This window comes from Podarcis bocagei (assembly GCF_964188305.1).
Source record: "Podarcis bocagei genome assembly, chromosome: 2".
Lineage (NCBI taxonomy): Eukaryota > Metazoa > Chordata > Lepidosauria > Squamata > Lacertidae > Podarcis > Podarcis bocagei.
Window position 1 is genome coordinate 94,056,577 of NC_138126.1, and position 21,704 is coordinate 94,078,280.

Below are 21,704 nucleotides of genomic sequence, written 5' to 3' on the forward strand. Positions count from 1 at the left end.
ATCATGCACTTCCATCCTCTGCCCGGTTGCCATTTTGCGCATGAAAGCTCACAGCATAAAATCAACCAGAGAGTAGTTCCATGTTGAACGAGGCCTTTTTCAGTCTGCCTTGCATAAATTCTCTTTGCCCAAAATTGCATTTCAGTGGTTTGTATATTAACAATGTTGATAGTTACTGAATGATTTTGGAAATTCAGAAAATTCATAACCAAGTGTTACGCTATTTTGCACAGGTCTTCTGCAGATTTAATAAAGGTTTAGCAGTGATTAATGACTTGGACATTCTATCCTGCCAAATTAAGATCCGAAGGAGAGGCCTTAACTGTCAAATGTGAAAGTTGGATTTCTGTTTCAGCAAACCACACATGGGTTTGTCTTTTCAGCTCTAGAGAAGTCGTTTTTTAAAGGGTTTGGCTAGCCAACAGTGCAATAATCAATCTTTTGTCCCTGGAGACCAGGCTGCTACAAATCTTACTTTAGGTGAAAAGTTGAAGAATTTGATTAGTTGGTCTCATCCCAGCTCCCCTTTTCCCACATTTAACAGTTTGGCACAAGTCACAATCTTTTGTTATGGGAGGCCCAAATTTGAAACAGTGGGGAAATTTCTGTTCATAATCAAAGTATCTTGACAGCAGTAAGTGTGCTAGCTTAGACACAGTCATTTTTGTATCTAGCTAGCTCTGTTGATCTTGTAGTGACAGAAGTATATTCCTCTTCGGGGTGTGCAGTGCTTCCAGTGGAGCATTTTTTTTTTTATTTTTTATTTTTTGGCAAGAATTCATCATTAGAATATACAGATTTAAGAGTCCTGTTATATCAGACCAAAGTCTATCTGATCCAGCTTTCTGTTTCTAAGTATGGCAGCCGGGTGCCTCTGTGAAGCTTACAAGGAAGGCATAAAGGCAACACCTGCCCCCTGTTGCTTGCCTCCAGTAAACCACATTCAGACAGTCATTGGCCCTAGATTAGCTTTTGCTTTTTCTTAACCATTTGGCTGCCATTTTCTGTATGCTTTCTATTATACCCTTCCTCTTGGTTCCTTGAAGTTCCAAGATAGCTCACAATCATGCTTCAGTAAATAATCCATCTATTTAAATGATTTTGTGAACACAAACTAAATTAATAAATGATGGTTGGTAATTGTGAGAACAGACTTAGAGTGTTGTCGTCCCCCCCCCCCACCTCTGGATTAACTAACAAGATGCTTAATGCAATTCTATGTAAAGCCTACTCATTTGTGGTTTCCACTGTTCAATGCAGTTTACTCCTGGATAGGTGTACATAGCATTTCATCCTAAAAGAACATGCAAGGTTAATTCCACAATTTCCCATGTGGCCCAAAGAGATTTTGAATTACAACAAAGAGCCCTTTCATTTAAATGTTTGCTTGGGGTTTACTAATTTATACAGTCGTACCTTGGAAGTTGAATGGAATCCGTTCCAGAAGTCTGTTCAACTTCCAAAGCGTGGCTTCTGATTTGCTGCAGGAAGCTCCTGCAGCCAATCAGAAGCCACAGAAGCCCCATCGGACGTTCAGCTTCCAAAAATAGTTCTCAAACCGGGACAGTCACTTCCAGGTTTGTGGTGTTTGGGAGCCAAAATGTTCAAGAACTAAGCTCTATTTAAGCACAATAGTTTGTTTCCAGTTGTGTCCATCCACTCATGGAAAGCTTTCTTTCAGCAGAGGCTTCTTTGAATACAGAAGGAGGAAGCTCTTTTGACAGATTCTTCCTTCCCTGTAGAACTGCTTACACCAGGGGTCAGCAAACTTTTTCAGCAGGGGGCCGGTCCACTGTCCCTCAGAACTTGAGGGGGGCTGAACTATAATTTTTTTGGGGGGGAGGGGGGGAATGAACGAATTCCTATGCCCCACAAATAACCCAGAGATGCATTTTAAATAAAAACACACATTCTACTCATGTAAACACACACTGATTCCCAGACTGTCCGCGGGCCAGATTTAGAAGGCGTTTCAGCCAGATCTGGCCCCCGGGCCTTAGTTTGCCTACCCATGGCTTACACCCTTCCCCCCTCCTCAATTTGCCCCAGAGGATTGGGGTGCTTTCTAGAATTATGTGGGTGGTAGTGCATGGCTGCTGCAGGAGAAAGCAGGAGTATGCCAAAATTGTCTCCTCCCCACTATTGGAAATAAATTTATTCTACCTAACAATGACAGGATTATTTTTAAACATGATTTGGCAACTTAGTTAGAATATAGAGAAAGAATCCTCAGTGTAAACTAGTGTTCTGTGCTATGGTCATTTTTCTTTATGCCATACTAGGTAATAACATTCTGAAATATTACTTTTATGGTGGGAATGATTACTTAAGAAAACACTCAAAGCATGATGGAAGACAGTGAGAAATGAGCCTAATCAAAACGAGCATAAATTCTTGCAAACAGAACTGATTTTACCAAATTGTAGGGAAGGGATGGGCGGAGGGGAGAGAGAGTACTGCCTGCCCTGGGTCTGTTGAGGGTGCTTAAAATTGATAATCCTAACCTATTCTCTGCGTTTGCAGATGTTTCCTTGTTATGGTTGCAAAGCATGTGGATTCAACATTTCAAATAGGTCCAGTATTTGCTTATGTTATCTGGTGTTTATATGTGCCAAATTGGAATTTTATTTTGAAAGTGCAGACATAAAAATACACTTGGACAAAAAGACATCTGCCAGCTTGCTATAAAGCCCACATTTTAGCAATACTGTCAGGTTTACAGTGCTATTAGTTGGCTTTCACTACAATTTATTCTCTGGCTCCTATACTGTCAGTGTGCTCATTTTGTGTGTGAAAGAGAGGGCAGGGAGAGGGAGAGACTGTGCTAAGGAGATCGCTCTGGCAGCAGAAGCATTCCTGCTTGTCTTCTGGAATGATCTGCCCTCTCCCACACCGTCCCCCACTGTTCCAGGGGTTCTGCCCCCAAATCAGTTTGGGGGCACATGATGAGTGTGTGGGAGGAGGGGGAGGAGGGGGAAGAAGAGGGAAAGCCCTATTGTACTAGTGCAGGGATGTCCAACAGGTTGATCGCAATCTAGTGGTAGATCCCAGGAGGTTTTGGTAGATCATGGTGGATCGCCGGTTCCCTTTCCTTAGCGTTGGTTAAATTGAATCCAGCCCCTCCCTCTCACCCCGCCCTCCATTGTTGCACGATCTGCAGAACGGAAGACGGAGTTTAGTCAGCAAGTGAGTGGCAAGCAGGGCTTTCCTCCTCCCTAAAAAAAATTATGTAAGTAGATCTTGGGAGTTGGCCTCCCCTGTGCTAGTGTAAGTCTTTGTGCAAGCTTCCACTAACAAGACTAGTTAGTTGGTTAGTGTATTGTTGCAGGCTGATAAAGAGTTTAGAGTTGCACTTCATATCCCAAAATGTGGTAGAACATAGAAGGACCCTCTCACTGTACCACAGCCTCAACCCATCATTCACACTCTCCCTTTCACATGTGCACGTGCGCGCACACACACACACACACACACACACACACACACACACACAGAGTACATGCATACACACCAAACCACCACCATCACAAAACTGTCTGTCTATCTGTGTTTGTTCCTCTGTCATATTTATTCCATTATGACTGTGTTATCCTTTCACTTCTTGAACACATATTTAATAGACTAAGAACTATGACTTCCATTTGATAACATAATATAGGGAGCAACAACTGAGGATGGAAGGGAGGTGCTGTTTGGGGGTGAAAGAAAGTTTAGCTCTAAGGCCCTTTGTGATTAGCAGTTTTTACACTTTTCCTAAATAAAAAAAAAAGATTTTTCTGAGAATTTGTGTGCTGAGTGTGTTCAGAGATTAGGTGGGGGGTTGTATGTGTGCACTGCTGCACACTGCAGTTTATGGGGAAAACAAACCAAATTTTCAGACATATGAGCAGAAGACCAAGTATTAGAAGGCCCCCCCTTGTTTTTTGGTTTTCCTCTCTGAAATGCCTTTAGATTTTTTAAAGATCACCTTATAAAACAGACATCCATTAAGTTCCAGAAAACACGCAGAGTATTAACTTGTGCAAAACTAGCCCTGGGAAAGAGCATGTTTTTAAATACATGGTCCAATTAGTTCTGCCGCATTTGAGCACTTAAAGAAAGAGCAATTACAAAACACCTCAAGTTGGGGGGTGCTGAATGGATTGTGGGCGTTTTTTCTCCCCATGGTCTCTCTCATGGAATGAAATCCTGTTCAGTTATTTTCCACCAACATCTCACACACAGATATTGGTGTCAGTTTAATAACTCTTGCCAATAGTGCCAATTTAGAAACAACAGCCCATTGCTGAAAAATGTAAGTTTTTGTTCATTTGACATTTGTGCTTAGGGTTTACAGAATTTTATGATTATATTTTGGTTCAGGTCAATAGGGTGTTTTCCCCTCTTAACTATTTTTAATTTCAGTTGTGTTGCATTTAGCTTCCGTTTCTTAAAAAAAGAAACATTTTCAGTATGGTATATTCCTTAGGATTATAGGAAGCTGCCTTATACCAAGTCAAACCTCTTGCTCCCTATTGCCTCTGCTGACTGACAGCAGCTCTCTGGCAGGGGTCTCTCCCAGCCTTCTCTGCAAAGTCCAGGTATTGAGTCTGGGGCCTTTTGCATGCAGAGCAGATGTTTTACAACTGAGCAATGGCTCTTAAAAGAACCAGTGCAGCGTATCAATTCCTTGGGGTGATCTATGTCAGATATTTCACTCTCCCAGACAGCTCAGGGCATCTTACATACAATGGCTGGTGGCCATCCATCCAAGTTGGATAAGACAACAGCTAAGAATGCCTTGGGCATCCTCCTGCTCTTTTTGTTCAACTTTTGGCAGCTTTAATGGTCTTAATTGTAACCTATTTCGCAGCTTCATGTTCCTATGATCTGAGCAGCATGGGCTGATCATGTCCTAAAACCTACATGTTGAGAGTCTTCATCTCCCAGAGACATCGAGTTTACTATTTACACAAGGAGAATGTTTCCCTGGTGACAGCTTTCGGCTCCTCTGGCAATGTTGCTGGTCCGTTTTCTGTGCGAGTGTCTTTGGAATGCACTGTGTCTCACTGAAGAGGAGTCTTGGTCTCTCACTCTTTCCCTCTATTTCTCAGGGGAACCATCTGGACACACCGTGTCTTGTTTCTGGAAGAGAGAATCCTCAGTCGGTGGACTTTCTTCACCATTTGGAATGCTGGCAAACAGGGAAGGAAGCTCTTTAGGAGTTTGACTCCAGCTAATCAGAAAAAAGTGAGTTTACAAGGAAAATGCACACATGAATGCTGCTTAATAAATGTTCATTCTTGCTGTCATATATTTTAATATCCATTTACTTAAGTTTCATCCTTCCACATTATCTCAGTATGAAGAAATACATAGCCATATTTACCTCTGGTGGGGTTTTTTAAAATGCTAAAATAGATTTCAAAATGGCATAGCTGAGACGAGATGCCATCCTAAATGCCCCATAAAAGATACTTTTGGGTGACGCTGGCCTTGCTGTGTCAGGTTGTCCTGTTTATGTGTGACTTGTTACCCTTTCAAGCATGCACCATGACTGCAGTTGTAGGCTTGCTCACATGTGAACACTGAACACAGGTGCAAGCTGTGTCTATACATGTGCAAATGTTTGTGTAAAAGAGCACACACTTCTAGAAAAATAGCACTGCTTGCTTTGATGCCTTCCCGGGAACAGAGCAGAATAATGCTCAATAAATAGCCAACTTTGTTTAATCTCCCTGCAAACAAATCAGGACGAATGTTCAATAAACAGGTTGTCTGGAAGCAACCCTCCTAGAATCAAATGACTTTCCCCCCTGTAACTAGCCTTGAACCATTAATGCACTCCCAAACAAATGCGGAGAGAAAGCATGAGAAAGAAGACATGATAACCTGTTTAATCAGCAATCCTGAGACCACCCATCCAGGCAACGGAAAGGACACATACAGCCCACAAAGTGCAGCACTGCAGATTTCATCATGACAGATTTAGTTAACAGAGAATAATGTATTGTCATTAACTGGAGTTAAAATGCGTTGGAAACCAGGCCCTGAAAGCAGACAACAACCAGTGCATTGAGTCTGTAATTTCATGGATTATATTATTATTATTATTATTATTATTATTATTATTATTATTATTATTGGTAGTGCCTAAAGGTGTTCAACACTATAGAGAACATTTTAAAAGACAGGAGTCCTGCCTGCAGGCTTACAACCATTGGTCATCTGTAGAAAAGTCTGATTGTAAGAAATACTAAAATTGAACTATACAGTGGTACCTCGGTTGCATCCTGTGGCCCCCCTACAAGTCTTTGACTGACTTTTGGATTGCACTTTCAATTGAATTTTAAAATGTATTAATGTGTAATGCAGTTAATGGTAATAGCACATTATGAAAGCCCCATTTAAAATACAGTGGTGCCTCAGGTTACATACGCTTCAGGTTGCAGACTCCGCTAACCCAGAAATAGTACCTCGGTTTAAGAACTTTGCTTCAGGATGAGAACAGAAATTGCATGGCGACAGCGCAGCAGCAGTGGGAGGCCCCATTAGCTAAAGTGGTACCTCAGGTTAAGAACAGTTTCAGGTTAAGAACAGACCTCCGGAACAAATTAAGTTCTTAACCTGAGGTTCCATGTATAGCCCTTACTAGGATTTCATCATAACTAACCATGTGAATAAAAGCATACAGTGGTACCTCTGGTTACGAACTTAATTCGTTCCAGAGGTCCGTTCTTAAGCTGAAACCCTTCTTATACTGAGGTGCGATTTCGCTAATGGTACCTCCTGCTGTGCGCACGCCTTCCGCTCACATCCTGGAGCAAAGTTTACAACCAGGAGCAACTACTTCCGGGTTAGCGGAGCTTGTAACCCAAAGCATGCGTAACCAGAAGCGTTCGTAATCAGAGGTACCACTGTATATAGTAAGGGATTGAAAACCACCATAGCAGTGTGCCTCCCAAGGCAGTGTCTGGAAGGAAGAGGTAGGAAATAAATGAACATGCATGCATTTCTGCCCTGCTTTGTGCAAGCTAGACGCAACTCACAGCACCCCTTATCCAGAAATGAAACCAGACTGTAGAATATTCTGCTTTTGAATATCCACTTCCCACCTCTTAGTGACAAAGAAAGCATACTTCCGTACATTTTCCGGATGTCAGCTGAAACTCAGTTTTGGATAATCTCTCAAAAGCAATGTCATCACCTGGAATCTGTGAAAATTGCAGTGAGGGAATATGCAGTTGGACCCAGCTTCTCGCTTGTGTTCTGTGGAAGCTGCACATGAACCCAGTTCTCCTGAATGCTTGTTCAGTGCTTTATTTGCAAGGCCACCTTCCTTCACTGTAAACTTAGCATTGAGTGGATTATTGCCAGCATGAGAAGCTTAAGTTCTGGACACATGCAAATGATTACTACTTTTTAAAGCTGACTGAAGTCTGTGCACTCCAGAACGTTGAGTCACCATAGTCACTTGAGTGCAGTTTGCAAAATGGTTTGATGTTGCTATGGAAATTTCATCATTTTCCTCCATCATTGTGCAATGCTTTCTACAAAATCCCCTGATTTGCTTTCATTTATCTTGGATTCCAGCTGATGCAATTGTTTCAGAGACAGTGGGTGGGGATGGGGATTCAGTCTTACACAAGGCAAGACCTCTGGACACAGCAAGCCAGCCCCTGGGACCTCTTTTTCCAGCCTGTTGCTTGTTTAGCCCCCTCGCTTATCGGTTGAAATTCTCACTGGTGTGAGCAAGTTACAACTTCCAAAACTTGGCTTGCAGTTGGCTTCTTAGTCCCTGATAAACTTTTGTGCCATTTATAGAACTGCATGCTAGAAACTCAAGGTTGCCACCCACTGAGAGAAGCTGTGGTGCAAGAACAGAATGATGCAGCTGTCTGTGGTGTTTCGCCATCAGGCGAGTCAGCTTTTCCCCTTATTACAAAATGGAGAAGCTCTTCCTAGTGCTGGTGTGGCTCTGATTAACTGAGATGCTGACATTCTTCCAAGCTGACCTTTGCATAACATTTGCTTTGGCAACACTTAAGGCCAGGATATTATTTTGCTTGTATCAAGGTTGTAATTAGTCTCTTTTCTTTCTGCTTTATTTTGCTATGGAAAACAGCTGGCAGCATTAACCCTTACATTTCTGATTGTTGTTTTATTTTGATAGTTGTCTTTATTGCAGCTTTTTAAGGGAAACTGCTTACAACACACACCTCCTTCCCTAACATGTAGTGTCTAAACAGGAGAGTGTTTCACTAGATTTCTGGTCAGTACAACCACTCACATGTGCGTGAGATTAGCTTTTTGTGCTCAGTGGTAGAGATCTGCAGGGTACTGAGCTTTCAGAAGAGTCCAATGCATGTTAGAACTTAGGTGCTTCCAACTGAAGCACATAAGTTCTTATTGGATCAAATACATTGGGTCTTTCCTCTGACCAGAGTCCAGCAGTCACAGAACTCCTGGTTTGGGTTTGGCTGTCCTTGCCTCTTCCTATCCGTAATCCCTGATCATTGCCTTTCCCCTCTTTCTGTTGACGTCAAGGTTGCAAGGTGCAAGGGGTTGTTTTTGTTGTGCTTGCTCCTTTGTCAAGCACTATGCGTTTATTTGGAAGCCATCCCATGCTGACATTCATATGCTGGGCAGCTGACCATGAAGATTTTGATGGCTCAGTATAAATAGTGGGATGGTTTTTTGGAATGCATCATGAGTTCAATCCTGGTCTTTTACAGCTGCTCAGTGATGTAAACACCCATCCCATTGCGCACTGGTGGCTGTGTAGGTGCCTTTCCATGTCCGAGGGTAGCCTGGATAGGAGAAGAAACTCTAGTTTGAAGACCCTGCTGAACAACAACAGGAGGAATCAACCTGCTTCCCACGCACTTAGTGCATCAAACACTACAAAAGACAGAGACGTGTACCCTTGCCAGTCAGGGCACCTTTGTCTCCCACACACCCTGTTAAATGGGGACCATTTTCATGGACCAACCTACATAATGCCATGGAGTGGTGCTTTAACGTTCAGTTTTATGGGCTTCATGTCTGAGCAGTTTTAAGGAAGCCCAGCTTCCTAGCTGTACCTTTCTTAGATTCAAGGGATTGACAGGGCAAAGTTATAACATTTCTGCAAGAGTGAAGCTGAACAGACCCTTTTTGTTTTAAAAAAACCACATCCGATTCACCTCAAGGTTGCAGCTGTAGATAGAAACCCAGATTTTTACAGGATGCTTAAAGGGTCTGTTTTGTCTGCCTTTTGCTTGTCAGTCCAGCTTCAGCATTGTGAATGTTTGGGTTACTTTTATGAGCTTATTCCCCTTATTGATTCAACGCAAGCAGATTTAATGAGAAAAGCACAACATAAGCAACATAGGCTACACATATGGGAACGTGCAAGTCCATAAAGTTTTCGGTACTGGAGATACTATGCAATTGGATTTTTTTCAGACTTGTTTAAAGTTTATTCTGTGAGTTTATGGATAAAATAATGCATATCAGAAGGACTGGAAATGCTGTACACACTTCCTGGGCTTTTGCCCAAATGCACAAAGGTATCTATGCAAGCTCTGGCCCCAACACAGGCAACCAGTTACTCTTAAGATCTTCGTGCAGTTACGTTGAAGGTCTGAAGAGCTATGCACGTTCAGTTGAACTCAAGAGCAGCTAGTGCACATGGAGCCTGGGTTTCCATGCACATATATATGCACCTGATTCCCGAATCCTTCCACATCAAACAAAAGGGGTGGGGAGATTATGGAAGGAAGTTGGACTGGGCAATAAGAAAACATGGCCATAGTTGGTAGTTTCTTCTGCAGCAGACAGTTTGCTAACCTGGTTCCCTTCAAATGCTGCTGGACTCCAGTTCCCATCAGCATGGCCAATAGTCAAGGATGAGGGGAACTGTAACCCAATAACATCTGAAGTACCAAAGGTTCCCTGTCTCTGATTTAGAATCCTGGTTTCCACTTCCCCTCCCCCCAAAAAAGCATGGCTATTTCAGATGATTTTGCAGTTGGACTGGAGGCAGTCAAGCTCATTGGTGTCTGCCAAGAGCAGTGTCTGCTCAGTATACCAGACACCGTTTTTCACTCAACATGAGATCGTATAGGCATTGCAGGAGCTGTGGAATTATGACCCTTTCCCTGGAATATTGTGTTTTCTGATTGTTAGAACATTTGCCTTCTTGGTATATATTATGCAATACTTCATGCAGTCTTCATAAAAGACATAGGGGCCTACTGATGGGAGGGAAATAAAGTGTTTAGATCAATCCTAGTATTTTCAAGTTAGCAGTTTGTGTAAGCCCTTACCCAGAGTTCTGTTTATTGCATAAACAATTAGGCATAAATTCTTGCTACATGACTCTTCCCCCCCCCCCCTAATTAAAAGGTAAATAGTGATGGCACAAAAATAAGCATCTTAAGACTAGACCACCCATGTGGGATATAGGTTAGTGCAGGAAGTACCTATTCCGAGACTGTTTGTGCACTATTTCAAATAGTTTCTGTGCTACCAAAGAATGAAAATTATGCATACAGAGGCCTCATATTTAGACTTTCATACATCTGATTGTGTATTGTAGGTTGCTTTCACTTCTTTTTACTGACAGAAATATTCATCAAGTGCTATGTTGGGTTTTTGTTTTTTTCAATGTTATGCCAAATATTAGTGCTCTAACTTCAGTTTTGTAAATTGGATCTGGGAGGCCTGGACTGTGGCCAAGTTGATCTCTCAGCCTCAGTTCTTCCTATGTAAAAATGGGAATAACAATGACGTGTTTCACAAGTGCTGGCCCTTAAAAAAAAAAGTGCACCATTAATCCAAGCAAAACTGTATAGAAATTGGAGGCTTCTCTTTCACCTGCACCAAAAGGGAGTTTCTTGTTATTTATTCAGGTACTACAAACCTTAACCAAAGACACCACTATTTGCATTCTATAGTCATTATTTTCTGGTTTTTATTATAAGTCGTCTTCTCAGTCAGATCTACAGCAATAAATAAGGTAAAAATTGAGTGAATAAATACTAAACATACAAGCCTAGATGCCAAAGCAAGACTTCAGAGATGGCTGTTAACACCCTTTATTACACTGCTTGTTTAGCCTGATCTATAAATACTGCATTACTAAACTTTTTTGGTAGATCCCTGTGTGATTCTGCAAAAATATCATGTTCCATCTTGGAGTTATCACACCATCTTAAGCACTTTACTGTTTCATTGTAAGTTGTGTGTGCTTAAAAGCAAACAAACTCAGAAAGGCGAATATACTTTCAATAAACTGATACGATTTTGATAGAACCAACTTTAAATTGAAACAGTTTATTCCCTCCCCTGATAGATGTGGCTTCTTTCTCCTTGTTTTTGCTTTTTTTCAGAATGCATTTTCTACAGGACTAATATTCTTGGCTCTGGGTTGAGAGCTCATCAATCTTCCATCCTGCTAGCAGATGGATTTTAAACTGCTAAAGTGGCCACTTTAAACTGGGCATAGATGCCCATGGGAATAGTGTGTGGAAGGGGAAATTTTGTTGATCTTGACCGTTTTTTAGCAACTTGGTAGAGGCGCTGTGTGTATGGTCTCTGACATTTGGGCAATAGTTAAGATAACTTAAAGGCCAGGAAATAAAGAGATTGAGCTGTTCCTGTCATCACTGCCCATCATTGTAGCCTTAACTTGTACTGTGTTTTACATGTTGTCTTTCACTAGGACCTGGCAACAGCATGGAGGAAATAGTTTGGTTCATTAATTTTAATTTTAAACACATACAGACACCCCTGCCTCTAGACTTGCTTACGTTATCCAAGTAAATATGCTCATTGCTGCATGACTCTTGTATGCAAGCACATTGTTGCTCATTGTGATTCACGTTCACTTATTATGGAACTGTTGTTTTGTACTACTATTAAAACAGCCTAGTAGTGTGTGCGGGTACACACACGCACACACACACACACACACACACACACACACACACACACACACAGATGTGTGCAACAATTAAATGAAATAGGTTCAATATCCCCATCGTTGCTAAATAACACTTGATCAACTGTTGCCCTCATTTTTTCCTTTCTGGTCTCCTTTAGGTGACTGCATTTTGTGATGTGGATACAAATAAAATCTCAAAAGGATTTTATACTTATGAAGAATCTAAGGTTGGTAGCTGTCCTGATAAATGCATGTTCTGAATTTCTGTCTAATCACTGTGGAGGAACCATGTCTAAAAATGCATCATCATCAGCTCTTTAATTCTTAATATAGTTGTTGTGAGAGAAGTTGCAAATCCTGCATGGAGAAGCATAAATGTTGCAGTCAGAAGACGTAATTGCTATTGGATCAAAATATACAAAATCAGAAAATGTAACTGCTGTTGCATTTACATATACATATTGGGATATATTGCTAAAATTCTCTATGTTGCCTGCATTATTTGGGCTGCAAAATTGGGAACCACTGTGGAATTTGGATTTATATGTCAGCCCCTTAGCTGTTGAAGACGAGAAGGAAATGGTAGGGTGCTTTGTGATAGAAGTGAAAAGGAAAAAAAAATAATCTCAGCTACTAGAAAGAAACACATGGCTCCTGTTTCTAAACTCGAGCAGAAACCGCTTACATTTTTTTCAAGCTGGTCTTGCCAGTCATGAAACCTGGAGGCGGGAGGTGGCGGTGGCGGTGGCGGTGATGGTGGTTTGCTTTTTTTGAAAGAGACATTTGGTTTCTAAGGATTCTAAGCCCATGAGATCCTAGACTTGAGCTAGATTCTGAGAAGGGCTGCAGGATGGAAACAGATCCCACAGCGCATTTGGCAAGCAAAGGGACATCCAAGCAAGCTGATATTTCATCGTGTAATATGAACATTGATTTGAGATTATTGGCCGGCTTAGCGCAGCTTTCTAAACAACCTTACAAAGAAATGGAGGTTTTGGTTTGTTACCAAATCAGTGGCCCATAGTAGAATGAAGGGCTCTCTGTCCCGTTCCTGAACACTAGCTGGCAGCCTTCACTCTCCTTATGAATGGCTGTCATCTTGGGTGAGAGTGAATAGTCAGAAGAGAATGAACTATTCAGAATGAAAAGATTGCCTTAGAAATACAGAATGGTGAAGAATGAGAAGCAAAACTAAATTTCTAAACAGAACATTTCCCACTAGGAAATCCAGTTCCTGCTGCTTTTCCTCTTCTTTGCCAGACAGTTACCCTGAATGGGAGGCTGTAAAATTAATACAGTAGAAGAGGGGAAACTTGGGGGTTTTTTTTGGGGGGGGAGGAGAGAGAAGGTAGGTTGTGAATTAGCTTCTGTTATGTCAATAAATTAGGCCAGCTAAAGGAAGAATGCTGCTTCTGGGGCTGGATTCTGCTCATTCTGGCATCAATGGGAATTTGATGCCTGCTTAACAAGGGACCAGGACTTCATATGCAGAGGCTAAAACAATATTTTGAGGAAAGTGAGATATCTATGGGGGTATAATTTATATCTTTTTTGGGGGGATAGGAGCCCTAAATGCTGCTTCATCTCAAAATGGCAGTCCTTGAAATAGGAGTATTTCCACTTACCGGTAGCTCTGGTGAGGATAAGCTTAGGAGAGTAAAACTAAATTGTTGCATGTGAGCCACTGTAGCGCACAGGGCAGTTCGCGATCACAGAACCCAAATTAGGCCAGGAATTATGCCATTCAGTTTAGTGGGCTGCAATGCAGCTATGGAATACAAGCTAAAAAGAAATATGCTTCTCTCCCCATAGGAAAATCCCAAGCCCAGAATCCCTATCCTACATTTCAGAGATGCTTCCCCACCTTTCATTATTTGTGTGAAGTTGGTGAGTATAATTTCATTATCTAAGGCAAGCGTGTGGAATCCACACCAAATTAAAAGTTGCGCCTTCAGTTGCAATAAAGCACGCATTGAATAATTATTCCTATTTGGTTTCGTTTGTCCCAACCTGGGGCAATTTTTTGTCCTTATATTGGCAAGTAAAAGGAAGTGTGAAATTGAGGGTTTGGGCCAGGGCTGCACCACTACTGACTTTATATTTTTTGTTGACTGAAGCCCACCTGGTAAGCCAGTGCATTCTTTGCTGCCTTCAAGTGGTGCTCAGTCATGTCAGAAACACACAGAAAGAGGAATGCTAAAGTTTAAATTACCTAGAAAAGCACCATATCAAAACCACTCACCCAAGCAAACTCATTTGTTATTGAGAGCTGCAGCTGCAGTTGCATTTTTTTAAAAAAAAAACCCAATTCTTTATAAATAATGCGTCCTTCCTCCCCCAACTCCCTTTTTCCTTTTGTGTCTTTTCTATCATAAGCCCAGGGACTGTCTTACGGTATAAGCTGCTCTAGAAGTCCTCTTTTTTTACCGAAGAGGAGAATAAAAATCCATGCATTAATGAAATAAAAACACCTCATTTTAAAAGGATGGATTTTAGGGCTCACTTTTCTGGCGTTACAAGGTGTCTTTTCCTAACTTCGTGAATAGTGACACTAAGGTGGGTGAGGGAAGCTATGTCATTAGCCACTACAATTTTGCCTGCGTTGCTCTAAAATCTGTTTTGTTTTCTTGAGAAATCAGCAGGGGAGGAATGATTTACATGGCCCCTGTGGTTTAATTCTTGCCCTGCACTGTGAGAGGGAAACCACTACCTGTTGTTGTTTAGTCGTGTCTGACTCTTCGTGACCCCATGGACCAGAGCACGCCAGGCACTCCTGTCTTCCACTGCCTCCCGCAGTTTGGTCAAACTCATGACTGTAGCTTCGAGAACACTGTCCAACCATCTCGTCCTCTGTCATCCCCTTCTCCTTGTGCCCTCAATCTTTCCCAACATCAGGGTCTTTACGAGGCAGTCTTCTCTTCTCATGAGGTGGCCAAAGTATTGGAGCCTCAGCTTCAGGATCTGCCCTTCCAGTGAGCACTCAGGGCTGATTCCCTTAAGAATGGATAGGTTTGATCTTCTTGCAGTCCATGGGGCTCACAAGAGTCTCCTCCAGCACCATAATTCAAAAGCATCAATTCTTCGGCGATCAGCCTTCTTTATGGTCCAGCTTTCACTTCCATACATCACTACTGGGAAAACCATAGCTTTAACTATACGGACCTTTGTTGGCAAGGTGATGATTTTCATTAAAGTTGCATATCTCTCCTTAGTGATGGGGATGTGATAGTTAACGTTGTGCAAATTATCCTGCTACTCATAGATGGGGTGTCCTTCCCCCCACTCTGAACATTTCACCTAAACTGGATCAGCTTATTTTTCATCTGATGTTGCCAAGCAGAACTAGCGTAGCAGCGCCAGCAGGCAGGTAGTAGAGTTAAACCAAAATGCTCCTCCTCCTAGGTAAGAACTGATGCAAGTGTCCCTGATTCAAATCTTATAATAGACATAATTTCACAGCATAGCATTAGGCAAGTCACAATTTCTCAGCCTCTGCAGTATGGGGGATAATGCATACCTGCTGTCCAGGATTCATTTGCCATAGTGTATGTGAAGCACTTTGAATACTTGGAGCATTATATAAGATTAATTAGCATCAATTGCAAGAGTGGAATGGGTGTTGAGAAGTGGGAAGAAACGTTGTTTCCGAGAGCCTGCAGAAATTCATGGAAACAGCCTCTCCCACCCTCACCCACTCCCACACCACACAGATGTCCAAAAACCGCCAATTTCTATTCATTCTTATGTATAACACATGGAATATTGTCCATCACCTTGGTTTGGTTTAATGGAAATTTGTAATCATTTGTCTATAAAACGTTGAAAAACTTTTCCAACCTGTTTATATCACCTATGAAACGTGATTAATAGTATACTAAGACACAGATGGTTATCGAATATTGGTAGAATGCCTTGGAGATGAGCATAGATCAATTCAGAGAACGCGCAAGAAGAAGGCCCTTTTTTATTATTGCTTAAAACTTCGGTTGCATTGAGTGTTACCCTTTGCATTTCATGTCAGGAATTTTTAAACTCCCCTTTAAAAAATGCTTCACAGCAGCTAAATGACTTGCCAACTGGAAATGCCTTTTTTCTGTTTCCCCTCCGTTCTCACTTTGCACGAAGCAGACCTTGTTTTGCTTCGCATCCAGTTTGAGCTGAAAACCTCACCCCGCCTCTCTTTACCAGCAAGAAGAAGTGACTTGTGGTTTCTAAAGGTTGGAAGAGTCCCCTCTTTGCAGGCCTGATGGCCGAGGAAATGGTTTCTAAACTGGTTAAAACTTGCTGAGAGAAGTTGAACTTTTGTTGCTCTATGGTGATATAATGCAGGCTAAGGATAAATCCGAGGCTTCAGACCGAGATGTATTTCTGGGCCCCTTGAACTTTCGTTTCTGCACAGGCCACATATGAAAGAGGAGATGAAAAACAAACCCACCACACTGCTGTGTATTTAATTTCCCCCAAATACATGAGCCCTTCCTCCTCCCCAGCCTCTGCTGACACTCCTGAAAGAGATGAAGGGAGAGATGCAGCACACAGTGAGCCCTGCAGACAAAGGACAGCAGGGAGTGTTTGGAGGGAGAGGGGCAAAAGAGGGGGAAATGCCACAGGCAGGCAGCCTTATTTAATGAGTAGCAGGAAGCCAGAGTCAGCCCTGCGATGTTGCGGCACAAAAGCTCTGCAACCATTATAAGCTGCATTGAAACGTCAACATCTTATCTAGGCGATAGTATTGCAAACCAGGACTTTGCTGCATTGGTCAAGCAACGGTACAGTGGCTTTGCAATGTTCCATTTTGGACACCACAGTTCAGGAAACATGCTGGCACCCTGGAGAGGATTCTGAAAAAGTCGAGACATGCTAATGAAAGGGAATGAGTACTAAAACTGCAGATGGAAGAGACACAAGTTCTCTGGTAGTAAAATGAAGTCAGAAGGTAGAGGCAAGAGAGGAATTGCACATAAGTGTTCATTTGATGAGAAGCAGCATAGCTCGTATATGATAGATGAAGATAAAGAGGACTTAGGTTTTTAAAATATTTTTGGCAGATGCGGTGGTGTGAGTTGTTAATTTCAGTTTTAAAACATTCCCCAGATTCAGTGCGGTGTTTGCTTTCTCTACCATCCTTTTGTTTGATCCCTGCTTATGGGCCACTGAGCCATGTATCACAAAGCTTAACCTTGTAGTCTCCTTGGTCGCTGAATGATCTGACCCAGAGCTTTCCAAACTGTGTGTCGCGACATGTCAAGTGTGTTGGCTGCAGTGTATAGGTGCTTTGTCTGAATGCTCCCCACGCTCCTCCCGGGGCTGGAAAGGAGTTAGTTTAATCTCCAGTTTGCTAGTAAAATTGAATTACTGTGTCACAAAATGATGCATGTCTAAAAAGTATGTAACGGACATGAAAAGTTTGCAAAGCTCTGATCTGACCTTTAATCAGGTGCCTTAAGCTTGTATGGTTTTGGTATACCCAGACACTCACATGACCCAAATCAGTCCTGGATTTGGTCACATCTATCGTCTGTGTTTTTAACTGCAATGTGCCAAACGTGGAAGGCAGTAGCAAGTGATTGATGATTGAGTTGTTGTTGTTGTTGTTGTTGTTGTTGTCGTGATCATCTGGGTTATGCACTCACATGCGACTGCCACATTTATAGTTTACTACCAGTAGGTTAAAAAGCATACACAGCATGGCCAGCCCATTTCCGGATTTATCAAGTTCTTCCAGCCACAGTAAAAACTATAGTGCTTAATTACATAGAAACCAGTGATAACTCCTTAGGAGGTGCCTGGGGAAGAGGGTCTAGTGAAGCCTGGATAGCCAACCTTGTGCATCCTGAACATCTCCAGCACTCCCAGCGTTGTTAGCCGTATAGTCTTAGCAGGGTCCTGGTCCAGATGCAGAGGAGTCTGTACCAAGCGCATTTCCTTCCAAACCTTCCATTGCAGGTTAGATCTCATGGAATACTTTGCATCTCGACCCGTTAGCTATGCCGCCCCAAGCCCAGGGATGAGATCCATGCAACCCTGCTGATTGTCATGAACCCAGCTGATCCTGCTCACCACATGCTGCGATAAGCAATGGCTCCTCAAGGGCAAAGTCTTTCCGAGTCCTGCTACAAAGGCATCTTTTGAACAGGAGATGGCAGGGACTTCTACCTAAGGCTGTGTACGTGCAGAGCATGTGCATTGCCATTGCTTCCATCGTAATCTCCCGTGCTAATGGGTGGGGGAGCAGGGGGACATAATTTTTAATATCTATAAATCATAATTTCCAAGTGCCAGTTATACTGTTTTTGTTCCTGCCACCACCCTTCCTTTCTGCATAATTTCCACCAAGTTTCCTTTTAAATATTATAGGCTAGATTTTGTTTTGTCACATACTTTGCAGTATGAAAATAGCTGAATCCCCCCCCCCCGGCCAGTTTTTATTCAGCATCTCCTCCCTCCCCCCCATCTGCTTTGGGCCTCAGAAATTACGGTAGAAGCTTAAAAGCACAGAATGACTAGACACTCACTCCATTTATCTTGCCAGTTCAGAAGTGGAAGCTATGCCAGATTACTGTCATGTAGTAACAAGGGTGTGAACTACGAAAAGGTCACAGGAGTGTGTTGATCTATAAATAGTTAATGCAGCACTGGCTGAGACTAATGGAATTGTTAGGTTTTATTAATGGTTTAGTATGAGTCTATAACTGGGCACCTAAACTCCAGGGCGAATTGCACCCCTATAGATTGCAGAGCTGCACCACAGGAGTGGTGGGGTGCAATTTTATGGGCATTCGCCCAGGTATGTGGAGTGTCTCCATGACAGCACAGAATGTGCAGTATTCAGACTTAGGGGGCTTGCAATTGACTCTTAGTCAATCATGACAGGGAGGAAAAGTGGCGGATGGTAAAAAGAGAATTTGACAGCTTAACTGGCAGGCAGGGCCTGTTTAGGGGTTTTTGAAGCAGGATAAAGCAGTTCAGTTTCCTCACATGGGAGGAAGGTACCCAGAAAAGTGCTAGAGGTGTTTTATGGGCAGAGTAAAAGTGGATAGCCATACTAGGAAGAAATAGATTTAATAGAAGCAGTTCTTTGTGGGGAATTGAAGTAAAGTTATTGTGCAAACCCGAAACAGCATTTCTTACTGAAAATAAGTATTGTGCCTTTAATAGTGAAACCATCAAGCTTCATCCCTCGTTGAGTTTGTTGATAAAAATACAGCTTGTGTTTCCATTCTGCCCCAGTTTTGATTTGTGCCTAGTTCAGTGAGTAAGTTGTCACAGGAACCCCAATATCAAGAGTCCTTGCTATGGAATTATATGCTACCACATGTAGAGAATCCCTGAATTGTCAGTTCTTATAGACAGGGAGTGACCAAGGCATTAAAAGGTCAACAGACTTGCTCATGTTGCCACACTCTCATCTTCACTGAGTTTCACTTCACAAGGCTATCTGGCTTTGTGTCACCAAACTGGCAGGCCTCACTAAGTTGTAAGGTCTTTGTGAATAAGATATTTAGCAATGGAGAATCTCATTAAGACTCTGTCTTTGAAGGAACCTGGCTGTCCTGGCAAAATTATCCAGAAGCAAGTATCTGCATTTTGGGCTGAGAGAAATAGGGGTTTTCCACCCCCAGGAATGAAGGGTCTGTCAGAGATTATGTGTTAAGATGTGAGAAACAGGCTCTCGTTTAGCTTTGGATGGCTGTAAGGCCGGGGCTGTTTGCTTTGGAAACAGTTTAAACCTATGGGTGGAACTTCTACAATTGCCAGCTGTGCGACGCACCTTCCATCCTGAAAGCAGCTCCTGGCTAGCTTGTTTTGGCATTCTCTTTAAAGTCTTCCTTGGTAGGAAGAATTACCCAGTGCACACCCTACTGGGTATTCAGTAAAAGAAATATTCAGCACGTGAAGGCAAAGGGTTTCAGCTGGATCAAGCAGAGAATGTTGCTCTCCATGTTTCATTGTGCATGTCTTTAAAGTCTATCCACTTACGAAGCAGAATATGTTTTTGCTATTGCCCTTAATCCAGTTTGACTCTGCACTCCTTTTGTGTTTGGTCAAATTCAGAGAGAGAAGTGCACAATCATCACCCAACTTTTCCAGTTCTTTGTTCACGCAGTTGAAGCTTAGTAATAGGGCAGATTTTTGAGGTGCCACAATGTCTTGGATTCTGTGATTCAAAAGGTTTTTAGGTTGAAGATATTGTATGCAGCTCTGTAAGGATTGTGTTAAGAGAGAAGGCTCACCGTCTCATGCCATGGTTTAATATGGGAACACACTTTGTTAAGTGGTGGATATTGCTGTAGGATCTCCAAGTAGCAACTAGAATCCAGCTTTGTATATGCTTCCATGCAGGTATGTTCTCCTGATGTCTGTGGAATTTGCATGCACTTTGGGACTATCGAATTAAGGCAAAGCTTCATGTTAGTGTCCTACTTTTCAAAAGTGTTACATTACATTCATACTCAGAAGCAGTAGCTCCTTTGTTGTTACTAATCTTAATGATGGAGTATTATTTAAGGCTAATCCCACTGGAAACATAAATTACAAGCACCCTGAAATTAAAGGCTCAAGAGAAACGCTGAAGTTGCAAATGATGTCATCTGCTTTTCTTGCCAATCACAAGGTTGGGTGGAGGGTATCATCACATTAGACTGTGCAGGATGGCAAGTAGGCACAAAGTTCCTCTTCGTACAGTAGGTAGGATTTGAAGGAATCACCAGTAGCCAGAGTTAATAGTCCAGTTGCTTGGTGAAAGCATCTCTCAATAAAGAACCCATTCATTATGCAAAATCCACCAAATCACCAATATGTTGAGCTGTCATCAGAATGTTATTTATTTAAGTTGCTTGAAAAGTAGCATCTGTGGGTCAAAAATGTAGTGCTGCTATTGGGTTGTTCCTCCCCCCCCCCGCCCCCAATAGGTCTAGGTCCTCATCTGCAAGACAGTAGTTCCAGTAATAGCAATATTTGTGCCGGGGAGAAAGATTTTCCTTCACCTTAACCCATCTCTGTCCATTTTTAACCTCTACCCTTCGCTATCCTACTTGCTTTTATGCACTCTGTTGAAATCACTATCACTATGAAAGCTGGTGTTGTTCACTTCCTGGTCAAATTAAGGGCCTTGCATTCTCCTTGACCTACCTATTACCTAGTATTGAATCCATTGTTGTCGTTTGGGTATAGCAGAACATCAGGTGCTGGGACATTTGCTGTTACCTGTTCTGCAACAGATAGAATCTCACCCCCCACCCCCAAGTCATTCAGGGGAAGGGATAGTGCCTGATCAGAATTGTGCTACAGCACATTCTAAGGTTTATGCTGATACTGTTCAAGCGCAATGAATCTGCCTTTACAAAGCATCAAAGCAGTGTAAGTCTTCTCTCCCCCTACATTACTCCATAAAGGACATGGGGGTAGGTCACAGAATATGTAGAGTTCTATATGTCCGGGGGGTGGGGGAGAGCAATGTCATTAGCATGTGCAAGTGTCAAGACTCCCCAGATGTTGTTGGACTACAACTCCCATCATCCCTACCTAGCAAGGCCAGAGCTCAAGGATGATGGGAGTTGTAGTCCAACAACATCTGGGGACCCACAGGTTGAGAGCCACTGGTCAAGAGGGATGGGAGACCTGATGAGCTCTGATAAGCCAGTATTTATATGACCCATTGTACTGCTGGAAGCCCCTGGCTATTATGCTCTGTGGTCATTTCTTATCTGGAATAATGAAACCTTTATTAATAGATAGTAGTGGTTATAACATGGTTCTAATTTATTTCAGACTTGCATCCTCCCCCCCCCCAAAA

General features: G+C 42.3%; 1 protein-coding gene across 5 annotated transcripts in view; it reads left to right on the forward strand.

Moving 5' to 3' along the window:
- B3GNTL1 (UDP-GlcNAc:betaGal beta-1,3-N-acetylglucosaminyltransferase like 1) overlaps positions 1 to 21,704 on the forward strand; it is a 186,710-nt gene that overhangs the window by 152,287 nt on the left and 12,719 nt on the right. For all 5 annotated transcript variants that reach the window (XM_081183852.1, XM_081183853.1, XM_081183856.1 and 2 more), the window contains 3 exons: positions 5,094 to 5,229; positions 12,067 to 12,135; positions 13,721 to 13,795. In XM_081183852.1, coding sequence (XP_081039978.1) covers positions 5,094 to 5,229; positions 12,067 to 12,135; positions 13,721 to 13,795 — 280 coding nt within the window. The remainder of the gene's footprint in view (positions 1 to 5,093; positions 5,230 to 12,066; positions 12,136 to 13,720; positions 13,796 to 21,704) is intronic.